Source organism: Centropristis striata, chromosome 3, assembly GCF_030273125.1.
Source record: "Centropristis striata isolate RG_2023a ecotype Rhode Island chromosome 3, C.striata_1.0, whole genome shotgun sequence".
In the NCBI taxonomy this organism is placed as follows: domain Eukaryota; kingdom Metazoa; phylum Chordata; class Actinopteri; order Perciformes; family Serranidae; genus Centropristis; species Centropristis striata.
The window spans coordinates 19,521,467-19,535,582 of NC_081519.1; the positions used below are offsets into that span (position 1 = coordinate 19,521,467).

The 14,116-nt window shown below is 39.2% G+C and overlaps 2 protein-coding genes across 4 annotated transcripts in view; both read right to left on the minus strand.

Annotated features, from left to right (window-relative positions):
* Nucleotides 1-440: 440 nt before the first annotated feature.
* On the minus strand, nucleotides 441-3,379 carry bhlhe40 (basic helix-loop-helix family, member e40). The gene is made up of 5 exons (XM_059329649.1): nucleotides 2,634-3,379; nucleotides 2,462-2,525; nucleotides 2,265-2,372; nucleotides 1,817-1,940; nucleotides 441-1,673 (listed from the first exon to the last, which is right to left on the minus strand). Exons 1-5 carry the CDS (start codon nucleotides 2,708-2,710, stop codon nucleotides 826-828), a joined length of 1,221 nt encoding a protein of 406 aa, XP_059185632.1. The 5' UTR covers nucleotides 2,711-3,379; the 3' UTR covers nucleotides 441-825.
* Nucleotides 3,380-6,318: 2,939 nt separating this feature from the next.
* The window catches only part of itpr1b (inositol 1,4,5-trisphosphate receptor, type 1b), a 109,019-nt gene continuing 101,221 nt past the window's right edge, over nucleotides 6,319-14,116 (minus strand). For all 3 annotated transcript variants that reach the window (XM_059329644.1, XM_059329646.1, XM_059329645.1), the window contains 2 exons: nucleotides 8,993-9,154; nucleotides 6,319-7,593 (listed from right to left, as the gene is read on the minus strand). In XM_059329644.1, coding sequence (XP_059185627.1) covers nucleotides 7,507-7,593; nucleotides 8,993-9,154 — 249 coding nt within the window. In that variant the 3' untranslated portion in view covers nucleotides 6,319-7,506. The remainder of the gene's footprint in view (nucleotides 7,594-8,992; nucleotides 9,155-14,116) is intronic.

A 14,116-nucleotide genomic window follows, 5' to 3' on the forward strand; every position in this document is an offset into this window, starting at 1 on the left:
TTATACTGTACACGTTCCTCTGGTAGCGATGCAAATACACTCAGTGGGTCACGTATCAAAAATAGAGATGTACGAGTAGTATAAACAAAAATAATTACAAGACATCACTTCACAGGAACTCCATCTAGATGCACAAATAGTCAATGAGTCACAAATCAAATCGTGAAAGCACGTATGGCCACATCACTTTTAAACGAGTGACACACCTCGTACAGCGACAACACCCTGAATTCTCTGAACACCTGTTCGTTTAGCTGCAAGGTAATTGAATGGGTCAAAGGAGTGACATCTTTTGTGACGTCAATGTTTTTTTTTGGTAACATTCTAATCTAATCAGCGGTTTGTTGCAGTTACAGGAACACTGAAGGTAGATTCACAGATCTACAGCAGGTGAGCAGCATCTACAAGGGGCTTTTGTCCAATCTTTACATTCATTACAAAGTGGTGTGTGTGCAAAGAAAGTAGGTCCAAATCATTTTACGGGGGCCTTACATTCTGTTTACCTCTGACATTCAATACTGAGCGCGGAGAACCTTGCTAAAATAAAACTCTCAGGATCTCTTGCACACGCTTTAAACTGATCATCTTCACAGTGTTTCAGAGCCAAGCAACAGGTGAGCTATGAGCCTTCACTTGGGAACTCCAGGTTGCCCCTAAAAAGTCCTGTTACAGTGTGGGAGGAGCTCATGATAGAAGATGGCGACCATTCGAGGTCTGACGGCTGTGGTTTGAAGGGACACCAGTACGTCTGTTTACCCTCTTTTCAGTGGGCCAACCCTTCAACCCCATCAACATTCAGAGGGCGAAAGTCCAACAGACAACCGTTCAGTCTTTGGTTTCCAAGTTCAAAGGGGTGACCTGCTTTAAAGCTTTGTGAAGAGCAGGGGAGTCCATGGGGCTCTGGTAGGATACTGGAGACCCTGGTCTTGGGGACATCACCATAGATGAGGTCTCTGAGGATAAGCTTGCTGCAGAGCCGCTCATGCCAGGGTACATAACTGGCATGCCCCCGGGGTACCAGCACTTCTCCAGCATGGGCATATAGGCTGCCGCTGCTGCCGCCGCAGGGGGGATGAGGTAGAACGGGAGACAAAACGGGGGCTGGTTGGGGGAGAAGCTCATGTAGCTGCCAGGGCTGTGACCGGGGACTGTCTCGTCCTCCAAGGAGTCAGACCTGGACTTCTTGGCCCGAGGCTCGTCGCCCTCCTGCTTGACGGCCCCGGTCGTCCTGTCAGATGCGACATGCTTGCGGTCTCCTTCCTTTGCATGGTTCTCTGACCACTGCGCTTTGGGGTCACGCTTGTCATGTTCCCCACCATAGCCGCTGTCAGTGTCCGTGTCACTGCCGCTCTGCTCCCCCGTTGCATGATGATAAGTCCTTTGAATGACGGGGACGCAGTTCTTCGCTGGGCCATCAGACGCCCTCTGGGGCTCTCTGGCCGGCTTCTTCAGGTTCTCTGGAGCTTGAGGAATAGACTCGTCTGGGCGAAGGCTGCTTTGATGATCCAGGACTTCAGCTGCTACCTTTTGGATGTGGCTGATGACATGAGAAGGAGTAAGGTCCCTGCTGCTTTCTTGGCTCGCCATATAATGGAGGACCTCTTTTGCACACAAGTGAAAACCGGAGCGGAACATCTCCTCGCTGTTCTCCGCGCTGTCACCTCCATGATCACCTAGTCAAGCAGAATCACACGGTTAATAATAATCTTTACAGCACAATTTTCCTTCAAGTGGTTCTGATGGATGCAACAGATCTGCTGCTGCTTAACAAATAACAGCTGTTTATATTTTTACATTTGCACAACATCAAACTTACTAATCTGCAGGTCGTTCTGGAGCGCAATGATTTTCTGCTGTTGCTGCTCCAGGAGGCCGCTGAGGGCTTTCACATGCTTGAGAGTGAGTTCCAGCACCACGGCTTTCTCCAAATGACCCAGCGTCTAAAACAGGAAGACCTTCGATAAGCATGTTGATCTTTCTTATGTAACACATTCTGCAGCTGAACAGAGGACAGGCAAACACCCGGGAAGTCATGCAACACACACGCACAAAAACTCTCAACAACAAAACAAAATCTCAAACCTTGTTAGAATTAAGGCAATACAATTTTAAATAGTGACAAAAACGGCAAAAATATATATATACTTTTGTTCATTTTAAAATGTTAAACTTTTACTTTTTGAGACTGGAGCAAATAAAGTGCTCAGCAGAACCATGTGGCGTGGCTGTTTGCAGGCATGCCATATGTAGAAGATAATACTCACTGTAAGCTTAAGATGTTCTGGCAACAAATCCTTCAGCTGGGCGATGCATTCGTTGATTCTGTCACGTCTTTTCTTTTCGATCAGTCGGTGTGGCAACTTGTAAGTCTCCTGGAGAGGGTTGAAATGTTCTCAGTGAAATCCAGGCTTTTCAAACTCATGAAGACAGGAATATTGTATGCATTTGAAGTTGAATTTACCTTGCTTTCATCCCCACGCTTCATGCCCCTCCTTTGTTTGTACACATAAATGGGAAACTCGATTCTTTGGAGAGAAGATAAAATTAGGTTTAGTGTGGTACAAATTTCAGAATAAAATACTTAATACAGTAGGATAGAAAGAAGAGAAAAAATATAAAAAATTTCCTTTTACCCTTGCATGTCAGCTATATCCAGTGATGGGTGTTTTGGTACACAGGGAGGTGGTTGCGCGCTGGTAATCCTCTCCATAATGCTTAACTGTGAAACCCGAAGAAATTAGTTCAAAAAGCCTTCAAGACGTCCAAAATATGTCTCTGCAGTTGAAAGTGAGAGAAAAAAAAATCATAGGGAAAAAGTATCTCCTGTTATCCAGTGTGCGTGTGTTCCCGCTGTGAGCTGGAGTTGGGTGCTGCGCAGTGTTGTCACCCTGAGGTCCGGACTCGGTAGTATGTCTGGGGAGGCTCCACGCCTGGCTCAATGTGTGAGAGCTGGGTGGGTTTTGACTACGTGTTAAATAAACCCTGTGACTGCAGGCACGTCTCTCGGCTGGAGACTCAGACTCGACACAGTCACATGAGCCTCACGTGTTGGACGGCGCTTTCAACTCCTCACCCACACACACACACACACACACACACACGTCCTCCTCCTCCCCCCGCCGTCCTGCTGCTGGAGTACAACCCTTTTCTGTAGTACTCCTCCACCGGGGCCGAGTCCCGTGTACCGCCATGCTCCGGCTCTCGGGGCAAAACCGTGTTCACAGAGCTGACCGTGTTTACAAAGACAGAAAGTAGAGCAGCAGTTCCCTCCTCGACGGTTAACAAGCGGTAAAATGTTATTTCTTATACTGCAAAATGTGGCAGCATTTACATTACACCGTAACAATAATAAGAGTGACGTAGCAAAACACTTATTTCAGTCATATTAGCAAAATACATGTATGCTTATTAACAACAATGTAGTAGTAAACAGACGAAAGGAGAAAAGCGTGAAAGGTCAATTATGCATCATATGACTTTGTTTCTATAATAATAATATGGGTATATTAAACCATACTGACATGTAAGTTGCTAATAATAGAACAACAAGCCCATAAATCAACAACAACAACAACAATATCAACAAAATCTTAGAATAGTCTTAGAATATTTCTAACGGCTTGGTCTGTATTAAACTTTTAATATTTATGTAGGTCTACCACTTTTTAAGTATTATTATTTTTAAATAGGCCTATATAACCTATAATTATAATAATTAACACGTTTAGACAGGCTAACAACCATCTATACCAATAAAGACGGGAGTGTATCCAATTTTCAGTGTTGAGAGTAATTTTAAAATGAAAAAGTATATCATTAAATATCTTGTCTTTGTTCTGTATTCAGTTGGATAGGCGGCAGGTCAATAAGGACTTGCAAATCAGTGCGTTCTGCCTTTACGGTTATCACAGCGTCCCAACTGTTTTGGACTCGGGGTTGTAATAAATGTCAGGGTTTAATCGCGGCCATCAGGGCAATCATTTCTACTGTCCACATTTCAGAGCTGGCATGTGTTGCGCGCTCAGTTTTAACGTGACGCCCTGTCATTTCACACTGTACCCGCTTGCTGTGTGGCACGTGCACCTGCGGCGGGATGACAGTGTCGCTGTGGCGGAGCGTTTTGTTTTCTCTTCTCCACCGGCTGCTGTACTGATGGTCTTAAACCCGCCCGCTCCCGGAGGGCTGTCACGTTGAGCTCCTCATGGTCGGGAGAGAGCCGAAGAGCAGATCCCTGCCGGTGACGTCACGCGCGCAGACAACCGAGAGCTCCCGAATGGTCAATCGGTTCCAGCCGCCGACGTCCCGAAGCAGCCGCAGACTAAAGATAGAAACAGTTCACAACAACGGAAACCAGGGAGCGGGAAAGGTCAACGTCTGTTCTAAATAACGATAAGAATATGGATAAAATTATGCAGTTGTCTCCGACACATTGCTGTTTTTGTTGTTCCCTCGAAAGAAAAATTGGCCAATAATAATAATAATAATAATAACAATAACAATAACAACAATAATAATAGTTTAAATTTGGGGGGCGGGGGGTCTATCTATTTTTCATTATTATTATTATTATTATTATTATTATTATTATTAATTTTTCTTTTCTTTTCCTTATTTTTCAACACTCGATATTGTTGATATGTTTGGTTGGTAGTATTGCCATTGTTATTTATTTATTTTTTTGTTTGTTATGCTACACTACCATTTTATCTCCTTTGTTGCTGTTGCTATTATTGCCCAATTGATGCTTGCCACACCTGCTTGTTTGTTTGTTTTAAACTAAATGGAAAAACCAATACAAAATTGATCACAAAACCCCCCCCAATAATAATAGTGTCAAAGAGGGGTCTTGCTATTGTTTGTTATTATTCCCATATTCAGTGGTGGAAGACATATTCATGTAATTTACTTATAAACTTTACAATAAAAGTAAAAAATGATTAAAGTTCATTTAAAATAAAATATCATATCTATTAGCATTAGCAGTATTAATGTATTATCACATAAGCTACAGTATATGGTGTTGTTGTTGTTCACAGTGGAGGAAAGTTAACTATTTATTGTATTTATGGGTATATGAATGCATCATATTTTATAAAATGATATTTTTGTATTTCAAAATTTAACTCGAAAATTAACTCAGAATTAAAGCTGGTGAATCATTGTACAAAAGCACAACATTTTTGTATAACATATTTATGTAATGGAGTAGAAATATAAAGTAGCATTGAAATTGGATAACTAAATAAAATGTGCTTTCTGTAATTACTTTGCACTCCTGCCTTTATGAACATGTTGTTACTGTAAAGTGTCATGTAGCACGGAACTTGTTTTCTCAAGACTACGTCAAAGATTCAAAAGGAGAAAACTTTTAGCTTTGTGAAATGTTCTCTGTGTACTATTAATAGAGAAAATTATACATTATATTTATTGCATTGCTTTCTGCTGAAGTTCAGCTCATGAGTCTTTCAGTGGAGCTCCATTGTTGCACACATTACATTTATAATAAGCTTGATATAGTCGTCAGGAAACTGCATTATGGCGGGTGACCCCAGCAGTTTTGACATGATTCAATGTTTGATGGTTTTCCACATAGCACTGATTAAATGTAAGCCATCTGCATAATTTAAATAAAGTTTAAAAATAAAAAATAAAGTCACAGAGCTTTGAACACATGATGGTGACACACTGACTAGCAGCATAGGCGTAGTTCACATTTAGTTTGACTCAACACAACGCAGTGTCTTAACTCCGAGCATAAGGCTAAACGGGGGCAATCACTTACAAGGCATTATTTTTTGCTGGACACAGTATAAGACTGAAAACATCATGTGAAGATGAGTAGAGCTTGGTAAATACCTGGAATGAGGCAAATCTTTCAAGAATGCCCTTGATCAATTAGGATTTAGGCAATTACAGTTTCCACTCATGCTGCCAACATTTGTTGGTTTCAGAGATAAATGATTTAATTTTGCTGAAGTAGTTTTTATGAAAGCCAAAAGATTAATTCAGGAAATGGTCTAGTTTAATTCCTGAACTGGAAAACACCGGCTCAAATTACTGTATTTGATTTGTAGAATATGCTTTGTATTGTCAATAGATATATATTTTTTTTTATAGTTATGACCTCACTCACAGTGTGCATATTGGAATAAATTGGGTGAGAACATACCAGAGTGCATAAATACATTTAGAGGCAACAAGACTGTTTATGAAGTGATATTATAAACTGTAAAGCACATTCATGTTTTATTTTATATGGATAATTTCTAATAATTATCCTATAAGATTGCGCAACAATAAACACAAAATAAAGTAAAGTATAATTACATCAATTTTAATAAATAATTCTACTTTAATATACAAATTGACAGTGCTTAGATTTTTAATTAATCTTAACATTCATGAGTAACAGTTTTTCCCCACCTCATTTTTCTATACAAAAGCAAAGAAAAGCAACAAACTTTATGTACACATAGTAATCGAAAAAAGAGATAATTCTAACAGTAGCATGAAAACTAATACATTTGAGTGAAAAATGAACATAAAAATTAGTGACCCTCATGTATCAGACTTTTTTTTAAAAACAAAGACAAAAACAGGCACAAATGGAACATGTATGCGCAAAACAGGAAATTATGACGTTTATTTCAGTAAAAGACTCCTGAGCAAATTGTAATAGCATGAGTGATACTGAATAATTCACACAGTATATTTGACCGACAAGTCAAACTTTCTAAATGTGCAATTAAATAAGAAAGCAAATCTATTGTAACATAAGTGGAGATATGACACAATTGGATTTACATAGGTGAAAGAAAACTCTCTATATATTGCTCTCACACAATATACTATCTCTATTGAGTGCCATTGACACTCAAGAAGTATGCACATTTTTCAAGAAATTAAAGAAAAAATTAAGGAGGTCAGCTTATTAAATATTATCTCTATATCTGCGTAACTAAAGACAACCAGCTAATCCCTATTTTACCAGAGACAATAAAGTACAAACAAAAAAAATTGGCCCACGCTTTTAGATAAGACATGATTGATGGAACTTAAATCCACACACCAATGAGGTTGCATATTTAAGTTAATATATTGCACAACATACAAAAATAAGACATTTAATACTGCTTGTTATGCCAGAAATATAAATATAAAACATTAAAATAAAATAAAAAAACAAACAAATGGGACTAATTCCTCCTGTCCAGTCAGCTTTATCGTATTTCAAGTTCAACCAGTAAAGGCCATGTGTTAAAATATTCAATGTATTTCTACATAGAAAACATTTGGCACCAATTCTGACTGGACTGAACAGAACGAGGTGGGTGAGTGTTACAGTTTGGAGTAACACATGCGTGGGGTAGAGCTACACATCGCCTTATGACTACCTATGTTACAGTGTTTCCCTACCGTTATAAATGACAGTGCAGTATACATTTTGTGCAGTGAGGACTGCACACAGCCGATGCTGAGCTGCTTTCAGGGCCGAGTCACTTGACCTTACGCAGGCTGCTGAGGGTTGACGTTCATGTGCTGAGGGTGTCCCAACAGGCCAATCCTCTGCTTCTGCTTCCTCTGTTCTGTCATCTAAAGAACACAGAAAAATCACATTTTTAAAAAAATTATTCCAGCTGCAGCTCAGTTGGCACACACGTCCTCTTCTGCTGAAATTGCTGGCAGTCTCTCCGGTCTATCCTCTTCATCGATTCATTCTTTCTCATCGCTTTACAGAAACAAACGCTGCACAAACTCTGCACCCCGCTGCACTGAAACGGATTCTTTCCAAATCCTGCCAGCCTCGTCATCCACATTGCTTGCTGTGTCTTCTGACGAAAGCAGCAGAATACAAATGACTAATACTGAAACTCAGACCTCAGAATTTCAGACATCAAGCAAAGCATTGTGAGTAAGAACACAGATGCTAACCTTTATATCAGCAGGAAGAATGGCTTTTCTGCTAAGAATCAACCTTTTTTAACGTAAGGGAGTGATTTGCACCTCAACACTGAAACACAACAATATTAAGAGTGAGAAGACAAAGTGGTCTTGTAATGAGTGTTCTAGGAGAAATAATTCTGCGCAGAGGGCCGTGTTAGAGAAAAATATCATTAAAACACATCAGTTAAAACTCAGTTAGCAGGAGAATGCCGGCTGTGTTTACACTTTAACAGTCTAATTAAGCCTTTTTACAAACGCTTGCAGCACAATTTTCCTGTTTGTGCTTTACTCTGCCAATTTCTTCCTGAGAAGAATGAGGATTTAAATCATGTACTGACACTTGTGTCTACATGTCCGCACAATCCAAATTCTTGAATTGTATCCCAATAATAATAATAATAATAATAAAAAAGGTCAAACCATCAAGATAAGCCTTACACGTGTTAAATTTGGACTGAAATGTGACTGATGCTGCTGTGCCCTTCACAGCTTGCAGCAACACCTAATAATCATTTCCCCCTGTCTGGGTCAAAATGTCTCTGTAACATTCACTTCCTCACAGATAGTTCTCATTTCAAGGGTACAGACATTTTTACTATTCTGTTTACTAGAAACAGTGGATTGCAGCAATTGTGCAATTTAAGCCTCATTTATACACAATATCAGCAGAATGTATTCTTAGACAACCAAGAAGCACTTGAGTGTTCTTAAAAAAAGTATATCTTAAAGTTATTCTCACATTAACACAGAATACCTAAACCAGTTCAATAAAAAGCAATAATTTTGAAGGAAATCCCCTTCTTAATTCTGTGAAACGTGTTATAGAGTAAATAAATCCATCAATAAAAAGACGTCCAATGAAAACTAACTAAATAAAAGGGTCTCATGAGCTGTGTTGTGCACTGTGACTCACCGTCTTTTCATTTAGTAAGCTCTGCATCTAAAGGGCAAAGAGCCACAAACAAACAAACAAACTTGTCTCGTGTTTTCCCCACGAAGAAGTCAGAGACTTCAAAGTCATCAAGTGTTTCACTTTAGTTGAACCGACCTGTTCTTTGAGCTCTGTCAGCTGTCCCGACAGGTTGGACACCAGCTTCATGGTGCACTCCAGTTTCTCCTGCAGGTTTCTGATCTCGTTCTGCTCCCCATCTGCATCGCTGCTGACCAAAGACATGGCTCGCATGCGTGGGAACCAGTCTAAGTTATGCTCCTGGTAAACACAAATCTGAATGGTTATGGGCTGTACATTACCACAATGAAACTGATCACAATCTCTATGGTACTTTCCTAAATCTTTCTACGAAGTAATAATTGTTCTGTCTAAATCATTTAAATTTCCATTCTGCAAATAAACTGGTCTATTTTCTGTCTTTCAGTGTAGTTGACAACACAAAAATAGCATCAAGTGTGAACAGCTGCCAAGCAATATTTGATTAGTGTATTTTACTGAAGGCCCTTTTTGAACCTGAGTGCAGTGATTTGAAGCCAACTCTAAAAGCGGAATCAAGCTAATCATGAGGGACTTTCCGTATTACATTCACATGGGATGTGAGGGCATTCTTGAAATCACTCGGAACAGGCAGTTCACTTATCAGCGATGTGTTTCCGTCACGTCTGGTCTTACCATACACACAACACAACTTACAAAAAACTGGAAACTAAGATGGAGAAAGAAACTTCCTCATTTGATTATACACACACAGCCCCACATGCAGCGCATAGATAAACGCACAGCTTGTGAATGTTCCTTTGAGCCACAGGCAACTATAACTCATAAGCTGTCTCACTAAATCATAAAATCAAGTATCCTGGCTACAGCAGATGGAGGTGAGGAGTTTCTGCAGTTATGTGTGGAATGTATTTTTTTAAGCGTGGAGTGCAGAGTTAAATTAGTTTGATTTAAGAGTACACTTTTGACATATTGGCTGTCAATGTGATTTCTACTGAGAAGAAGCAACACTACAAGATCTGACATGAATGACACCTTTCATAAGCACAACCGGAACACAACTAGGAAACATCCAGGTTTAATGTGTAGATGTTATCAGTTATTTCATATCTCTGAAGAAGCTGTCAGCAAAGTCAGAATTGAAGGGGTAAGTAAGTGCTAGTGAAAGCTGACTGAAAGCTGGCAAAATCATGACTGATGGTGTAAACTGATTATAAGAGACATTAGAGCATTACATAGTAGAAGGTGTGGGATCATAAAAACCAATTAAATTATTGGCTGGAATTTTAATGTGTTTTTTTATATAATGAAGTAATTAAATTAAGTCTTTAAGTCTTGTTTCTATATAGCAATGGTTCTCAACTAGGCGGTTGGGACCCCCAAGGGGCTTCGCATGATCATTTCTGGGGGTTGCCGGATGGTTGCGGAGAAAAAAATTAAATGTCATCAAAAATAAAATAACACATCTTAGACCTCTTCCGGCTTCCTCCCCCTAACCCTAAATTACCCGTAGGAGTGAATGAGAGTGTGAATGGTTGTACTCCGCCAATCACCCAATGTCAGCTGGGTTTGGCTAGATGAATAGCTCAATTTATACATCAGGAAGGCAAAGTTACGGAACATATAAAAGTTAAGAACCATGTAGTACTTTTCATTGTTAGCGGTGGAGTCCGCCATTCAATTTCACATGTACGAGGGATCTAAAAAGAAGCAGCACTTAGATGTAATCTATCATTACATTGATATATGCTTCTTCACTCTCCCAGTGCTGTATCAGAGCTGTATGAAGTTACTGCTAATACTTCTCACTGCTGCTGCTTCACATTAAAAGCATTCAACTGATGAAACACATGGTGGGGTTTATTCAGTTTAGTGGGTGCATCAAACAGCTGATCAACAAGTGTTTGCTGCCCTGAGAATTCTGGGACCTGTAGTATAACCACAGCGGTCTCCAAATCAACAACAACTGAAAGTTTAAGGGCTTTGATTATATGATTGTTTTATCAGACTGGACTTTTAAAAAATACTGGCTGAACCTGGTCCGGCCTGGTGGGTATCAACGACACTCTATCAAGGATTATATCTGTATGGAACTTTATGGATTATACATTTTTAATGTTGGAAAACAAAACTAGTACTGTCAATTAGGATTGACAAAAAGCATGTATTATGATGTGAAAAAAGCTATTTTATCGTAACTTTATTGGCCTTTACTTGCACACAAGTGAAAAATGGCAGCGATGTGAAACCCAGCAGCTACCTCAGGGGTTGCTGAGTTCAAACAGGGCTAAAGGCCACTCGATTGCATTCTTTCACGCGTCTATCTCCTCCGGCACTTGACCACCACATGCCATAGTTATTGTGTGCTGCCTGAACCTGCTTCCAAATAAGCCACAGTCATGGGAACGCATTTAATGTTCCAGTCTTTACAACATAAACATCCCATGCAATGTCTCTATCATGCGCCCTCAATCAGCATAACCATCGGTTCTAATGCAGCATGAATGAAGAGCGAGGATGCTGCGTAGCCACCGAGGTCACTGGCTAGAAACAGCGCAGTGTAGAAGAACTGGTCTGGAAAAGTCCCTTAGGTTTCAGTGGTTTATTTGGAGGCGTAGGGGTGAGTGAGGTGGCCGTCAGAACCACAAACCAGTCCTGGGTCAGACGACAGCCAAAGGGGAATCACACAACACTAAGATAATTAGCATCACGACTCATTCCGAGAGGAGGAGAGGGCTGCTGTGATCAAGTTCCACTTCCTGACTGCATAAAGACACAGGCTGTGTTTACCTAGTTCACCTGCCTCCCTCCCCCCCAAACCACATGCACTTTCTACATCTGAGCTCAGGCTTTTTCACAATATACTTACTTATTCTAATAAATGCATGTTCATATTCATGCAAGTAAGAATGTGCAGAAATAGTTACCTTTCTGTCACCGGTTTCCTACACTGGCTCGGTTTTGCTCATTCGCTGTCAAAAAATATGAACTCAACATGACAGAGGTCATTTCCCCATTTTGGATCCTCCCTGCCGGCCACAGGTGCATGTGTTTGTCTGTTTGACGACATTGTCAGCAGCAGCCCGGCCCTCTTTCCATACCCAGTGTTTACAAATGAAAGCACTTCCAGTAAACTGAAAAGTGCAGCCATGACTTAAGACTATGCATCACGCTGGTTCAATGGAAATGACGGAAGTACATTTTTCATTATTAAAACCGCACGGCCGTGAGAGAGAAACAGGATGTAGTGTGGTTAAAACAGCAACAGAAAACGTCACAGTCATGCCACAAGCCACCTGACGAGCTCACAGCCCACTCAGTCAACAAATATGCAAATAAAAGGACCCAAAAAAAAAAATCACACATCCAAACAGACACAGACGGACATGATTTCAGCATATTTTGCAATATTTTGACTGTTTGTGGCTGCTGATTGTTTCAAATCATTTGTGGAGTCGGGGCATCCTGCAGTGCTGAGCGCAGTAACAATGAGGGCAATCAGTGTGAGCCGAGCATCATCTTTTTACACCTTAGATGTGACACTTCGCTCAGAGCCCTCCACCATTGACGTCAGTCCCAGTCATTGTCAGAGTGATCTGACTTCTACACCCCCTTCTGTCCTCTTGCTTCCTCCATGTTACTGCAGCATCAAATAAATCGAAACACGGTGGGCAAGACGCAGTAGAGACTGAAGGAATTGAGCCCTCAAATCATATGCTATTAATAGTGTGGGAAAAATCTGTGATAGACTGCATAAAATACAGAAGCAAGATCTAAAAACAGAAAAAATATATTTATTATAACCAGTATTTCATTCGATACAAGACAGTTAAACAGTGATTAAATCTCCCAAAATTATTTGTTAATCTTACGCAGTTTGTTTGATTGCTGTATTTTTTATGCTGTATTAACCATTGTATGGTCTAATACTCATTACTCAACACTATGCTATGGATACTCTGGGTCAAACAAAATAACAATAAGTGAAAACAAAAAAAACCCAAAACAACCTAAATACCGACAGAATATAACATAGCATGTAAACTCTAAGTATGGCATACTAACATAAACAGGATGGATGGAGTTAGTCACAAATGCTACTGCTTAATTAGATTAGAAATATGTGACTTAATTAGACAGCAAGATAGGCATATTGAGCATTTTAATTAAGAAGGGAAAGATGCAGAACCCACCTGTAATGCAACACATACCCATATTTGTTACAGTATGCCTCTTTTTGGAAATTCTCAGTTGAGTAACACAGATACGGTTTTGTCAACTAATCAAATGTTGATTTCATTTTTTTTTTATTTGAAGTTGATTTAATTAACACTGTACCAGTACTACTGTACATTTTCATGTTGCAGTGGGACGTTTTGCTAGGTCTGCACACCTACTGAACAGTGTTGCCACAGTTACCTTGAAAAAGTAATCCGATTACTGATTACTCCTTTAAAAAGTAACTTAGTTACTCTACTGATTACTTGATTTTAAAAGTAACTAAGTTAGATTACAAGTTACTTTATTAGTTACATTCAGCAGCTGCCGACAACAACCCCTCGCCGCCTCAACATAAAAATGACAACCAGTTTTAAATTGCCAATACTCATATGTTTTTATAAAAAATAAAATAAAGACAGTCTTTCTTGACTTCACTTAAAAACAAATACTCTTTTTTAAATAAAAAATAAAATAAAGACAGTCTTTCTTGACTTTACTTAAAAATAAATACTCTCTTTTTAAAAAAAATAAAAAATAAAATAAAGACAGTCTTTCTTGACTTCACTTAAAAACAAATACTCTTTTTTAAATAAAAAATAAAATAAAGACAGTCTTTCTTGACTTTACTTAAAAATAAATACTCTCTTTTTAAAAAAAATAAAAAATAAAATAAAGACAGTCTTTCTTGACTTTACTTAAAAATAAATACTCTCTTTTTTTTTTTTAAATAAAAAATAAAATAAAGACAGTCTTTCTTGACTTCACTTAAAAATACTCTTTTTGTATAAGACTGTATATAACATAAAGACAGTCTTTTCTGACCTGACCTTTCCTAAATATATGTGTTTGATGGTTTCTGAAGCTTACAACTTATATATAATAATATATTAAAATGAAACAAACTCTGAGCATTTATACCCCGGACTGCCAATAGCGATCATATTGACTGCTGCATATAAACGGCAGTTATAGACCACTTTGTCCAGCTGTGCTGTGTGAATC

Bases quoted from the DNA above. Each gene is read 5' to 3' on its own strand.
- bhlhe40 (XM_059329649.1), bottom strand. From the start codon at position 2,710: ATGGAGAGGATTACCAGCGCGCAACCACCTCCCTGTGTACCAAAACAC. The intron at 2,526-2,633 runs GTAAAAGGAAAT...TTCTCTCCAAAG, and splicing joins GATATAGCTGACATGCAAGG to AATCGAGTTTCCCATTTATG. The intron at 1,674-1,816 runs GTAAGTTTGATG...CTGCTTGACTAG, and splicing joins CCAGAACGACCTGCAGATTA to GTGATCATGGAGGTGACAGC.